Source organism: Lichenostomus cassidix, chromosome 1Aa, assembly GCF_008360975.1.
Source record: "Lichenostomus cassidix isolate B80296 chromosome 1Aa, HeHo_3.0, whole genome shotgun sequence".
NCBI classification, from domain to species: Eukaryota; Metazoa; Chordata; class Aves; order Passeriformes; family Meliphagidae; genus Lichenostomus; species Lichenostomus cassidix.
Genome location: NC_139480.1, coordinates 46,694,983 through 46,707,940, shown reverse-complemented (window position 1 = coordinate 46,707,940; position 12,958 = coordinate 46,694,983). Strand labels below are relative to the sequence as shown.

At 38.3% G+C, this 12,958-nt stretch overlaps 1 protein-coding gene across 16 annotated transcripts in view; it reads right to left on the bottom strand.

Moving 5' to 3' along the window:
- Positions 1-12,958, bottom strand: part of ATF7IP (activating transcription factor 7 interacting protein) — a 71,803-nt gene that overhangs the window by 35,102 nt on the left and 23,743 nt on the right. For 12 of the 16 annotated variants that reach the window (XM_085047992.1, XM_085048010.1, XM_085048023.1 and 9 more), the window contains 2 exons: positions 3,504-4,555; positions 1,250-1,333 (listed from right to left, as the gene is read on the bottom strand). In XM_085047992.1, coding sequence (XP_084904118.1) covers positions 1,250-1,333; positions 3,504-4,555 — 1,136 coding nt within the window. Of the gene's footprint in view, positions 1-1,249; positions 1,334-3,503; positions 4,556-9,473; positions 9,775-9,913; positions 10,056-12,046; positions 12,230-12,958 lie in introns of those variants that run through there. The other 4 variants (XM_085048014.1, XM_085048006.1, XM_085048018.1 and 1 more) reach the window with 4 other exon arrangements.

The window sequence follows — 12,958 nt, the reverse complement described above, 5'->3', positions numbered from 1 at the left end:
CTCCAAGCCTACTAAGAAGGTGGTGATGGGGAATAGAATGGATTTATCAAGGGGAAATCATGCATCCTCAGCCTGATAGCCTTCTACAGTGAGACAACTGCCTTGGTGGATGAGAGGAGAGCATCTTTTAGTAATGCTTCTGACACCCAAAATATTCTCAGAGACAAATTCCTCAGGTATGGCCTAGATAACTGGACTGGCTCAACTGCTGGGCTCCAGGAGTTCTGATTATTGGCACATAGTCCAACTGGAGCTCAGTAATGTACACCAGCAAATGCTGCTGGTACCAACACTAACATGTTCATTCATGGCCTAGGTAATGGGGTAAGAGGACATCTGCAGCAACTTGCAGCTGATACAAAACTGGAAGGAGTGATTTGTACACTCCTAGGAGGTTATGCAGCCATTCAGAGTCACACTAACAAATTGGAGAAATGGGCAAACAAGAACTTCATGAAGTTTAACAAAAGGAAATGCCCAAGTACTTCACTTGGGTAGCAATAAAACCATGTACTAGTACAGGCTGGGACCTCACTGGCTGGAAAACAGCTTTGCAGAAAAGGCCCTGGTGGTCTTCTTGGACATGAAGTTGAACATGGGCCAGCAACATGCCCTGTTGGCAAAGGCAGCCAACAACATTCTTGGCTGCCTGAGAATGCATACTGATAACAGGTTGAGAGAGGTAATTCCCCTCTAATCAGGGAAACTGAGCCTGAACCTTGAGTCTTTTGCCCAGTTCTGGGCTTCTAAATACAAAAGATACTGGATAAGCATACTGGATAGAGTGCAGTGTAGAGTCACCAAGATGTTTTAGAGATCAAAGCTCTCATCAAAAGCTGGAATTGTTCAACAGGAGAAGGCCATTAGGGGAGATTTTATCATGTGTGTAAACAACCTGATGGATGGAGAATGAACAAAAGACAGAGCAAGACTCCTAGTGAGTAGCAGTGACAGGACAGGAGAAATGGATGTCAATTGAAACACAGGAATTTCCACTCAAACATAAAAACTCTTTTACTGTGAGGGTGGTCAAACACTCAAAGCAGAACACTGCAAATTTGTGGAATCTTCATCTGTGGAAATACTCAAAACCTGTCAGGATATGGTTCTGAGCAAACTGCTCCAGTTGACCTGGTTTTGAACAGTGGCATTGGACTAGATAGTCATCAAAGGTCCCTTCCAATCCCAATGATTCTGTGTTTCTAACAAGAACCACCCAGCGAAACATAACGGTTTTAACATTACATACTTTTCTCTGTTAGTTTCTCTTCTTCTTTGTGGACCTCTTCTTTTTTATCTTCACACTCCTTTTTCATCTCCCCCTCCACCTCTTCTATAAACAGAAGAAAAAAATCCATGCATCACTGACTCAGACCTACAAGTCTCATAACAGTCCTACTTTGATGAATGACTTCAGAACACTCATGAAAAAAATATCAGGGAAGGCAAAAGAAATAAGTACGAGAAGAAGGGAATGCAGATATGAAAAAAATAAGGGGATACCCTCAAAACCAAAATTTGAACTATCATGCAACACCTTAAGATTCACTTCTGAATTTGCTTAGCATTTAAACCAGAATAACTAACTGTAATTACCAGGGTAACATGTTTCAGTTACCTTTGAAACAAAATGATGTATTTTTAATGTTGCTGAAGTTCTCAACAAATTATTTTATCTTATTTTTGCACTTATGGAGAAAGTATAAAAATTTCAGTAAGGAAATACTAATATGTTTCTCTATTTACAATTGGTAAATTCAGCCACAATCTTCATGGTAGAAGAGGCCTAGATTCTTCTCTGGTTAACAAATAATAATTTTAATTTGAAGTTTCTTGCTAATATGAAGTATCACAATTTAGGACTAGTCATTTAAAATTATACAGTTTAGGAAATGCTTAAACAGACAAAAATCTGAAGCCCCCAAACACACAAAGATAAAAAAGGTAACACTTCCTGAAAATTTTTATTCCATGTTCCATGAGCTTCCATTATGTGTTTTATACACATGTGTACAAAACAAGCTTCCATTTTGTGTTTCTGTGCTTGCTAGGTACAAGACTGTTTTTAAGACTACAGTAAAATCTATCCAAAATATAAGAATGCAAGTAAACATAGTTATGCACATCTTGATCTGTACACTTCTTCAATTTCCAATAGTCACTTTGTTATTACTGCAGTTTACTAACTTTTCTAGGGAAAGTTCTGGTTGCAAAGGTATACCTGATGCTCTCTTAGCATTAAATCTCACTTCTATTATGAAGAATATTGAAATTATTTAAAACAAGTTACTTAATAAATCAGAACAAGGAAGCCATCAAAACCCAAAAATCTGGTATTATGAGAATTTTATTTTTCTTATTTATGTAAAAAATGATATTCATAACATAAATTCTTCAATCCAATTCTGATTTACATTTAAGGTAATAAAATTACATAACACATATGCCTATTGATTTTTAAGACTTAGAGATTAGCTTAATGTATTTAATTGTTATGAATAATGTAGGGACTCATTTACCTATTAATCTAAAGGAGAATTGCTACGTTCAAGACAACTTTTCCCACAATTTACAGATTTTAATATTCAGCTGAAAGACAAATATTTCATGGAAAGATACACACACTTAGATTGTCTTTAAAATATGTTACAAGCTTCAAAGCCAAGTGTTTTTCAGTTCTGCATGGAGGACAAGTAATTTTAAAAGAATTTGTCTTGCCACCAAAACTAAAACTCTGAAAAACTATTGCTGGATACATTAATTTTAAACTTCTGCAAACTATAGCCCAGTATTTAATATTCATTTTAGTATTTTTGCTCCATAGCAAACTCCTCAGTGACCCCAAGAGTATTTTCTCATTGGTGAGATGAAAGAAGTTAACCTAACCGTTTCAGTAAGAGAACCCTTTAACTGCAGTAAGGAAAAAGATAATAAATTTATTTGTAATGCTCATTTCATAAAAGGGACTTGTAACACACTACAATTTTGACAAAACTACACACAATCTTCTTTCCCTCTGCTTCCCCCACCTCCAATAGTTTCTCAAAGACTTCAGTGCACAACAATGGTATCACCTTTTCAACCTTGCTGACAACAGCTAACACCCAAGTAACATCCTCAGCAGAAACTATGGGACCTACCTTATCTCTATTTAACTCTGTTTATCATAAATTTAAAAGTGAATACTAGAGAAGTTAAAAAAAAACCAACAAAACCAACCAACAAAAAAAAAACAAAAAAACAAAAAACCAACAAAACAAATGAACAAAAACTGAAACAAACAAAAAAATAAAACAACCCAAATCTCAAAGACTACAATTTTTTTATACTATTTTTTTTCCCTGGACCTCAAACACCGACCACCCTTGAAAACTAACACTACATAACATCACTGGTGGGTAAGACTGGCTTTTTGATTTAGAAACCTGCCAGAGGTGTGTTATTCTAAGAAATTACCAAAATCCCAAATTTGAATATAAACTGACAATTTAGAAAATCGTTACCTGGAAGACTTGACTTGTTTGGTAGCATCCCTTCAACACTCTTCTCATCTTTCTCATCACAGGGATCCTCTTCATCAGACAGCACTAAGAAAGCCTCTTTTGGCAGATTTTCATTGCTTTCCTGCTTGGATGGTGAACCCAAACAGTTGTCTATTTTCTCTTCTAAATCTGGGACTGTGTCATCCACTGGAAGCAGAGAACTTTTAGAAAAACAGCTCAGATCATCTTCAGCAGGGGCTAGTTTTTCCAAAATTGGAATAATTTCGTCTGTTTCCATACAGTCAGAATTGTCCAAGAGACTTTCGTTTGACTCATTTAGTGTCTTCAGAACAGCGGTTTCTGAAACTCCTGTGCTACCTTCTTGTTTTTCCTGGTCAGTTTCCATACTGCTAGAGATGGCTGCTTCTCCAACAGCCTCTTCAATAGCTACTTCTTCAGTCCTCTTTTCCTCACCAGATGAATTGGAATTAACAATTACATCATTTGTTTCTCCCTTCTCTTTAGAAGAGTCACTAACTTCACAGACTGATTTACTTTCACCTTCCAATGGGATATCACTCTTTCTTTGGTCCAAATGATCTTTTCTACTATTTTCTTCATGTAAGTTATCCTTATTGCTACCAACCACTCCATTTTCAGCCTCACAATTTACTGCAGTGCCAGTATCTTTAGCTTGCTCAGGAGTAACGCTTTCTGGAGACAGCATTAGAGGTTTGGGTTCTATGTCACTGACTGTATTTCCTGCCCTATTTTCAGGGCTTTTGGCCTCACTAATTTCATTAGGTGTTCTTCCTTCTTCAGAGTTAACACACAAGTCAACTACGCCATTAATTTCTTTCTTGTCTTCTATGCAGTCTGTATTGCTTAACAGAGAATTTATATCAGAATCTCCATTCTCATGTTTTCCATTTAACAGTTTCACTTCAGTTGTCTTCAACAGCTCCTCTTTAACCTTGTAGACAGCTTCAAGTTGTTGCCGATCGCTTACTCTCATTGTTTTTCGTGCTTTAAAGACTTTTTTCTGAGGTTCCTCTGTGCTATCCATCTTAGCCCTTAAAAAAAAGTTCAGAAAGAACTGTAAAGATAAAAATTTATCATCGTCATATTACAGTGTTACTAAGAAAGACTGCAATGTTTAGCACATTTTAACGTAAACCAGTTGAAATGTTATCATAAAAACAAAGAAACACCTGTCAGAACTTAGATTTTATTTGACCTCAAAAAAGTGAATTCATTTCTATATGTGCTGCACAAACACATTTATGCAAAGGTCACAGAAGTCACACATTTTGACTATACATTTTAGACTATTTGCCTCACAGTATTCTATTAAAAATAGATATTATACTAAGGCAAGAGCCAGCAGCCTCTCTTCTCATGGAAAGGCAGAAAGAAATGTAAATTGATGGATCAAGAATATTTCCATCTTTCTAAATACGTTTAATTTCCTTAATTTCAAATAGAATTAATAACTGGGGTAAATGAAAAGATTTTTATACCAAGTCACTTTTAAGAAAACTTCATTATATACAAAGAATTTCTCAATGTATCATTAAGCCACTTTCTTCTGCATAAATAAAATAGACATTCATCCTCCATAGCTATACAACGGTTAAATGAACTTGGATTTTTTTAGACCACTTTCATTCCATTTGCAATAACACCTTACTAAGACTATTTGTGGCCATAAAAACTACAGGTATTGCAGCATCTTGTAGAAAAAGTTCCTCTTGCAAGGAAAACTGGTGGGTTTGTCCTCAACAGAGTTATATTCATTTCATTACCCACACAAGTATTAGGAAAACTAAAAATATTTATTAAAAATGTAAGAAAAATGTTAGAAAATCTCTTTTGTCAAATCACTACAAAGTTTAAATCCAGCATTACCTAGGAAGCTATAATGATTTTGCTGAAATACAACAGAACCTGATTTCATGTTTCCGTTAAACAAAACAAATCCATAGGGATTTTTAAAATATATTTTTTACCCATGTGGTCTTGCCTAAGGGCCTAGTTTTAAAGGATTTTTTATGATAATGTTCACGAGTAGAAAGCAGCTAAGGAAGTTCTTATATACTAAGTATAACAACAATTAAAATCTTGAATCAGCTGGTGCTAACCAATTTAGGTCTAGTGAAGCTACAAACCATCGTAAGTTACTCCTATCAGGCATATAACTTTTATTAAGTTTCTCAGAAACATGCAAAAATTATATAAACAGTAATTTAAAGAGAAAATAATCAGGCAGTTATCTCTATATGACTTTCTTACCCACAAGCACCAGACAGGCAAACATTTATAACACTGACACAGCAGAATTATTAGATGAAGGATGCACTTTAACTACTTAGCATGATTCACTTTGCATCAACCCCCAACCAATTTTCATTTACAGAGCTGAGACATTAATTAATAAACTGCATTTTGTCTTTTCAGATGGGATATAAAGGTTTGGTTTTTTTTTTTTTTTTTTGGGTAAAAGAAAGCAGGACTACTGCCAACACTAACTCAGATCAATGACAGTTTTGAGTAACCACAAGTCCAAGAGCAATTGGACAACCCTTTTAGGCACATGGAACAATTCTTGGGGTTGTCCTGTGCCAGGCAAGGAGCTGGACTCAATCCTTGTGGGTCCCCTTGGTTAATTCTATTAACCAAGCCACAAATTTCAGAACACAGATGCCACAGCCTCTAAGTAATAATTTGGCTCCACTCCATTTGGTAGCCAACCTTGCCTACAAATTTTATTTAGGCAGTCCTAATATTGCCCTTCAGCCTTCTCTTCAGCAGATTGAAGCTGTCAACCTCCCTCAGCATCTCATCACAGGCCACATGCTTTAGCTCCTATCATTTTGGTCTGCTGGATCTCTCTTAGTTTATTTGGAACAATTTTTGGGGGAAGGAAATTATTTATCCCCAACTACAATATTCTACATTGTAAGGTAAGAATATATATTCTAAAATACAATATAAATTCAACTATCAAGCCAAACTGCAGACCCCATAATCATGATGTACCATACAACTACAAGGCTTCTTTTACACTTAGTTAACATGACCTGACAAAAACAGGGACAAAGCACAAATCAATTTTTGCATTTCCTTTTAACTTAACATTGAACTTCCCTTCCACTTAATTTCAGTTATTTTCTGCAAAACAACCTAGAATTCTCAGATCTGAGTTACTGATAGTACTTAACACTTTGACTCACACCTCAGGAACAGATAACAAACAAAAAGTTTATCGGGTCTATTTACAGACTCTCAACTATACCATTATGACAATTTTTTAGCCTTTTTTAACTGGATTGTCTACTACTGCATTGCCACTAGTGGGAGCAAAATATAACACCTACAGGAGCACTGATTTGAAACATCACTTTACTTGATTTGAAAAAAGGTTCTCATAACATAACCATTTTCAGTCAAATGAACTATGAACCCCAGGTGAGCTGTTAATGCTTTTCCAGAGCTGTCTACATACTGAATACAGTTTCTTCATACTCTTTCAGAAAAGAATGCATTTAACACAAGAATTTTAGACCTGAAGTTACAAGAAGTGTGTAAAAAATCTGTAGTACTTCAGAAGTGCAAGTGCAGCATTTGAAAGCACATCCCTTCCTTCTTCCCAAGAGCTCAGAATGGAAGGCACACCTTTTCACATCATTATAAAAGTATGTATGAAACTGCCATGTAATACAATACTCACTGCCATACTCACGTTCCATGCATATAAATTCCTATAATCAACACACATGCTGTTACAGATTTTTATCTTCTAGAGTCAATTTGGAAAAAAAATCAGGCTTGGCCAACTTTAAACAATTCCAAAGAATCCTAATAGGTGACCCACTAGTGAGAGCCCCCTGGTAGCAGAGTACAAGAATCTGGCCTTTGCATCAAAAATACAATAGGCAAGCAGTTTGATCTCCCACACCTACAGTGTTTTCTTTCACAGGTATTACCTAGAATCTACAAAATATATTACAAAATTCACAACCTTATTTTTCCTATGACCAGAAAATACACTAGCAGATTAATGTAACATTTACAGATGTCTTAAAATCAAATTTGTAAGGGCATCACTTGAATAAACATAACTCCAAATTAATATTTTCTGTTCTAATTTCCTTAGTCATTGAAGCAATTTTTCATTAATATTTAAAAAAAATAGAACAAATAATAAGAAAATACATGGTACTTCTATTTACATTTGCCAAGAGGAGCAGTCTTAAAAAATTCAAACATCAGAATCCCTTTATATTGATGCATCCTTACTTCTTTATTAAAAAAAAAAAAAAAACAAGGCTGAACAAGCTTGAATTGTTAATACGTTTAAAAATTACGCTTACGTTTTATCTTAGGATGTTATTAAAAAATCTAGTTAAAAACTAAGCACTAACAGTTCTAGAGAGAGCTTGTAGGAAATACATGCTTCTCAAAATTCTGTTCTTACATGGTTATGTGAGTAACTTGTATATTTTCCCACTCAATCCCATAATCTTTTGCAACCAAAAAATATTTGATAAAAACTACCAAAAATATTCAATAAAGACTACTATGACACAATTATAAGCATAGATGAGATCAACCAGTGTTTTGAGTTAATCTTTTAATAGTGAAATATCTTGTCCCAGAGCAGACCAATTGAAAGCATTTCCAGCCATACCCACAAGGGAGCACAGTGCAGCTAAAGAACAGATCTCACGGAAGAGCTGTGTGAAAGAGAAACAAATCAGTTGGTAACCAGTCCAGACAGGCTTGGTCACACCAGTGGGAGCCAATCCGCCACCATCTGAGAAATACTGGTTTCCAGTCTTTCAAAGGAGCAAGGTGCAGCCCCTTCAGAGAGCAACAGAGCAACTTACCTGAATTAAGTCATGCACAAATAAAACGTACCAAACTACTAGTATTATAAATTAATGTATTTTGGTAGTGTCCCTTTATACTTAATAATTAACGTGAAGTTTAGCTACGTTTGTTAAATGCTTCCCTCACCTGATGCTTGGGTATTTTCTTTTTTTACTTATCCTCTGACCAAGTCACAAGGAGGAAACCTATGGCCCAGGCACCAATGGAGGAGCACCTTCTATTTCAAACAAAGGCTTTATGTGCACTAGCACAAAATTACTCCTGCACGTAAGGAAGTAGGTTTCGGGCTGATTTTTTTTTTGTTTTGATTCTATTAAAGTCAACAATTTTGATATACCAACATATACATTGTGGTAATTTGTCTGGATACAAAAATTCTCTTATTCATTTCAAGCTTGAAATTAATATATATTTATTAATGTGAGGCATGGGCACATCATTGGCACCTCCCTCCAAAATTTGGAAATTTTTCTTGTGACAAAATCTGTGTGCTACACAACACAAAACGTGCCAGTGCAGCTAGGAATACAGGAACGTCCCTTTTCTGAGCCAATTAAAAAGTTTTCCCGCTACTTCCTTATTCTTTTATTGCTCTGTAAAGAGAATGCAGCACTAAAGCAAGCAAGGATTGCATTAGCTGGTATGGATCAGCCTATGATCATGTGCTCAGCTAAGCAGCCCATGAGCTGCTAGAAATGCTAAGCCAATCAGTAAGGAGCTGCCTGAATCCTGCCTGGTGACAGCCAGCAGACAAAGGCAAGGTCATGGGAAAATGAGGGGGGGAGGGAGAAACTGCAGTCTAAACAATAGTACACAATGGGGTTTGCACAACATCGTGGGTCTAGAACAGCACCAGCAAAGGGCTCCTGGAGGGCATGCAGGACTAGCCAAAAGCGCCATGACCATAAAATGTTTGCCAACACACAAGAACTACACAGAGGAAGTAAAGTTCACTGATCATGAACATCACTACTCAAATATGCAAGCCTACTTAAAGCGTAGCATAGCCAAATCAAGGAAAGTGAGGCAGCAAATGGTCATGAGCATTGTGTTCTAGATGGAGAGTTCCAGAGAATGAAAGTGGTGAATAAAACCTACCTTTTAAGTAGTGGTTCATAAAATGCAGTTTTCAGTTGAAATCGTCCATAACAATTTTGAGTTGTTAAGAACTAAAAAACTATTTTCAAAAAGAAAAACAAATACTGTTTGTCACCTATTCTTATAGATGGCATGCTGAAATAACATGCCAGTAATTTGTTTTTCTACCACTAACACAAGTCTATTGATCTGGCTGAATGCAATACACACCACCAGCCTAGTGAGCTCCACATACAACTGTGACTTTGTTTTTAAACACAATAAACAAAACAGAGGTCACGTGATTATAATATGTGCAAATACTATGTTTTCTAGAACACCACAGACTATTTGAATTTTTCTCCCTTTTAGGCTAAAATTATGTTAGTGTTAGCTGGGAGTAGGAGAAAAATATAACATTCTCTAAGAAAAAATTATGTCACCATCCTGCCCGGTTTCACCTAGTGCCCACAAAGCAGAACAAGGTGAGCTGTGATTCAAATTCCCTTTAGCCAATTTGTCGCCGCCACGTCCCGAGCTGCGGTTCGCGGTGCGGGCAGCGAGCGGCACGTTCCCCTGCGGCACAGCCCTGCAGTGTCCCAAGCGCTCCCCAGGGGGCGCCCGCGGGGCCCCGCCGGCAGCAGCAGCCAGCGCCGCGGCGGGGCGGACTCGCGGGGCCGCCTCCCATTGGCTGAACAGAGCGGCCGCGCGGCAGCCAATCAGACGGGCGCTACTTACATTCCACCCAGCAACAAGCCGCACGCGGCAGCCGTCGGGCGCGGGCACGAGCGCGGGGCCGCGCGTTCAACCGACCGCGTTTTCCAGGCAGGCAATAGAAAGCCGAGGGCTTTTTGTGTGAGAGCTGGAGCTGCACGACTGCGCTGACCCATGAGTGCGGGAGCACAGCCGCGATAAACAACGGGTGTTTAATGCGCAGAAGCATTTTTAGGCGATCGCTGAATTCCTGCAATGCTCAGTCAGAAAAACCGCTGGGATCCAACGTGGGTTCAAATATGGCAGCTGGAAAACTTTCCTTTCTTCAGATCGTACGCACTGCCGCTGCTTTTTAAGTATTCCAACAGAAAGCTGGTGTTCTGTCACGCCTGCAGTATAATTCTGCCTTGAAAACCAATCTCCCCCACTCTTGCAAACTGCCTTCTGAAATGCAGCAAAACATTAAGCCCACAGGTGTACCTATGCCTAAGAAAAACAGCTGTCTGTATGGTTAAAAGCCTTCTTAAACCACACTAAAGTCATGGCACAGTTTCTAAGATGTTGGTCTTGTGTATTGTACATGATGGACAATGTCACATACCAACTTGAACTGTGCTCTCGTCACTTTGGCATTACAGTAAGTTAAGCAACTCTCTTGTGTCTTCCATACCTCCTCCGACATTGACTCATGAACCTGTTTCTCATACCAAATTTTGGAGATTTTTTCCCACGAGGCTGCAATGCCTTGTGGGAAAAATGGATTCCTCATGGGACAAAAATAACTGTCAGAGCCATTTACATGGCTAAAATATTTCATCTGCTTGTGGTTTTGGAGAAGTGTCCTTACATGTTCATTGTCATAACACGGTCATGTTATGCCTAGATAACTGCATACATTGGGACATGGAAAAATGGAAAAAAAAGTGGAGTGTCTTCCCTAGACAACTTTTACAAGCAACTCAAGTCCCTTGGAAACTATCCACCATTTAGCACATGGAGTTTAAGCTGATTCTCCTAGGAGAGTTTTATCTTTTCCTGCATACAAGATCTTAACAGCTACTTAGCTTATTAAACTAGTAAAACACTATGACTGGAACTCAGCCAGCGCAATAAGGCTGTGATAATGTATTTTCTTACTTCCCACAAGTATTGCAGATTTCAGCTTTTATCAAGAACTCAAAACATCAGCTTTCAATTCAGCTGTGAGATCTCCAAATACTGAACAAGTTCTGCAGTTTGAAACAGTGGTAACAGCAAAATTCAGCTTTCTTACAGAATTACTTTTCTAGCGCAAGATAAAACACAAAGTATGGGGTTTTTCATTAAAAAAAGGAATATAAAGTCGAATTTGTTAATTTTAAGATACATTTGATGAGAATTATTACACACAGTTGCAATGTTACATTACAGTTTTATCACTGGCATAGGATTAACAGTTTGAGTTTCCTTACTGTTATCCTTGAATATGAGTAGGACCTAAAAATTCCATAGATGTGGAATACCACTAACTGCCAAAATTCATCTACAACTAAGAACTTACTTCTGATATTCAAACTTAAAACCTGAACAACCTGAATTAATTGTTCATGCACATGCAGATCAAAAAATATGAGACACTCTGTGGAAAAAAAAAGTCTTAGAAAAAAAGCAAGATGTTCTGTTCATGCTTAGACTTTTCCAGGCATTATAAAATACACTAATTTTTCTTTGTATAAGGAAAGAATTTGTCATTTATAAATTTTAAATGTATGATTTCAAGTAATTGAACAGGCTACAACTTTGAGAAGGTATCACTAAAATACCCACATTTGCATCCTTTGTTTTTTATTAGATGAAATGCAGAATAAAACTACTGTAATGAAAAAAATGAACATATTTACCCTGAACAGTCTATTGCCTAGACTAGTTCCCGTATCACATATGCAACTAGCTGCAGTGATGTAACCTTGCCTTTCCAACTGGCAGCTCAGTGGCATCAGAATTCAGAGGTGAGCTGCCTGATGCTGACAGCGTTCCCAAGAGTCACGTTTCTAATGCCAGAAGAAGCAGAAGCGAAAACTTGCAACAAAAGAGGGGATGCTGCACTGAAACGCTACTGAGCATTTGCCACACACATAACGGCCTTTTACGAGATTTTTTGCAAAGATTGTGTTTTCTCAGTAACAAAAAAGCAAGTTTAAAATGGAAATAAACCAGCTATGAGTAAGTTGGCGGTTGAAAGGGTTAGCAGTATTTTCCCCGTGGAAGACAGCATTTCTGGGCAGGAGCAGTGCACCTGCTGCCTCGCCTCACCAGAGCTGCCCCGCACAGGCGCGGCACCCAGGGCTGCAGGGGGCAAGTCTCCAGGGCGCAAGGGAACCAGCTCTTCCGTAAATTCATCCAGCTGAAGCCTGGTAGGGACTCTGACATGTGCGGGCCAGGGAGAATATTTCCTGTTTCCCACATTAAAGGATGAGTTTTCTTTCAGTGAGTGTCTGATGCAGGCCAAGGCAGTGCCTCGGCAGCCATCTTGTCCTCTCATCAGCTCCCTACCCGATGGCGGGGACTGCCAGAGATTTGCATACCCGCTCGGTATTGGCTGCGGCAGAGCTGCTTTGCATAAACCAAATCTGCCTGGCAACAGGCTAAAAATAGCTGGTGCTGCTGCTGGGCGTGTCACTGCAGCGGGCAGGAGAGCGGCTCAGCCAACGCGAGGGGCCAAGGCAGCGCAGCCATCCTGGTGTGGCGTTCTGCGCAGGCACCACGCACGGAACTCCCTCAGGGTTTGGGGAGGCTTTTTAAATGACAAAAAT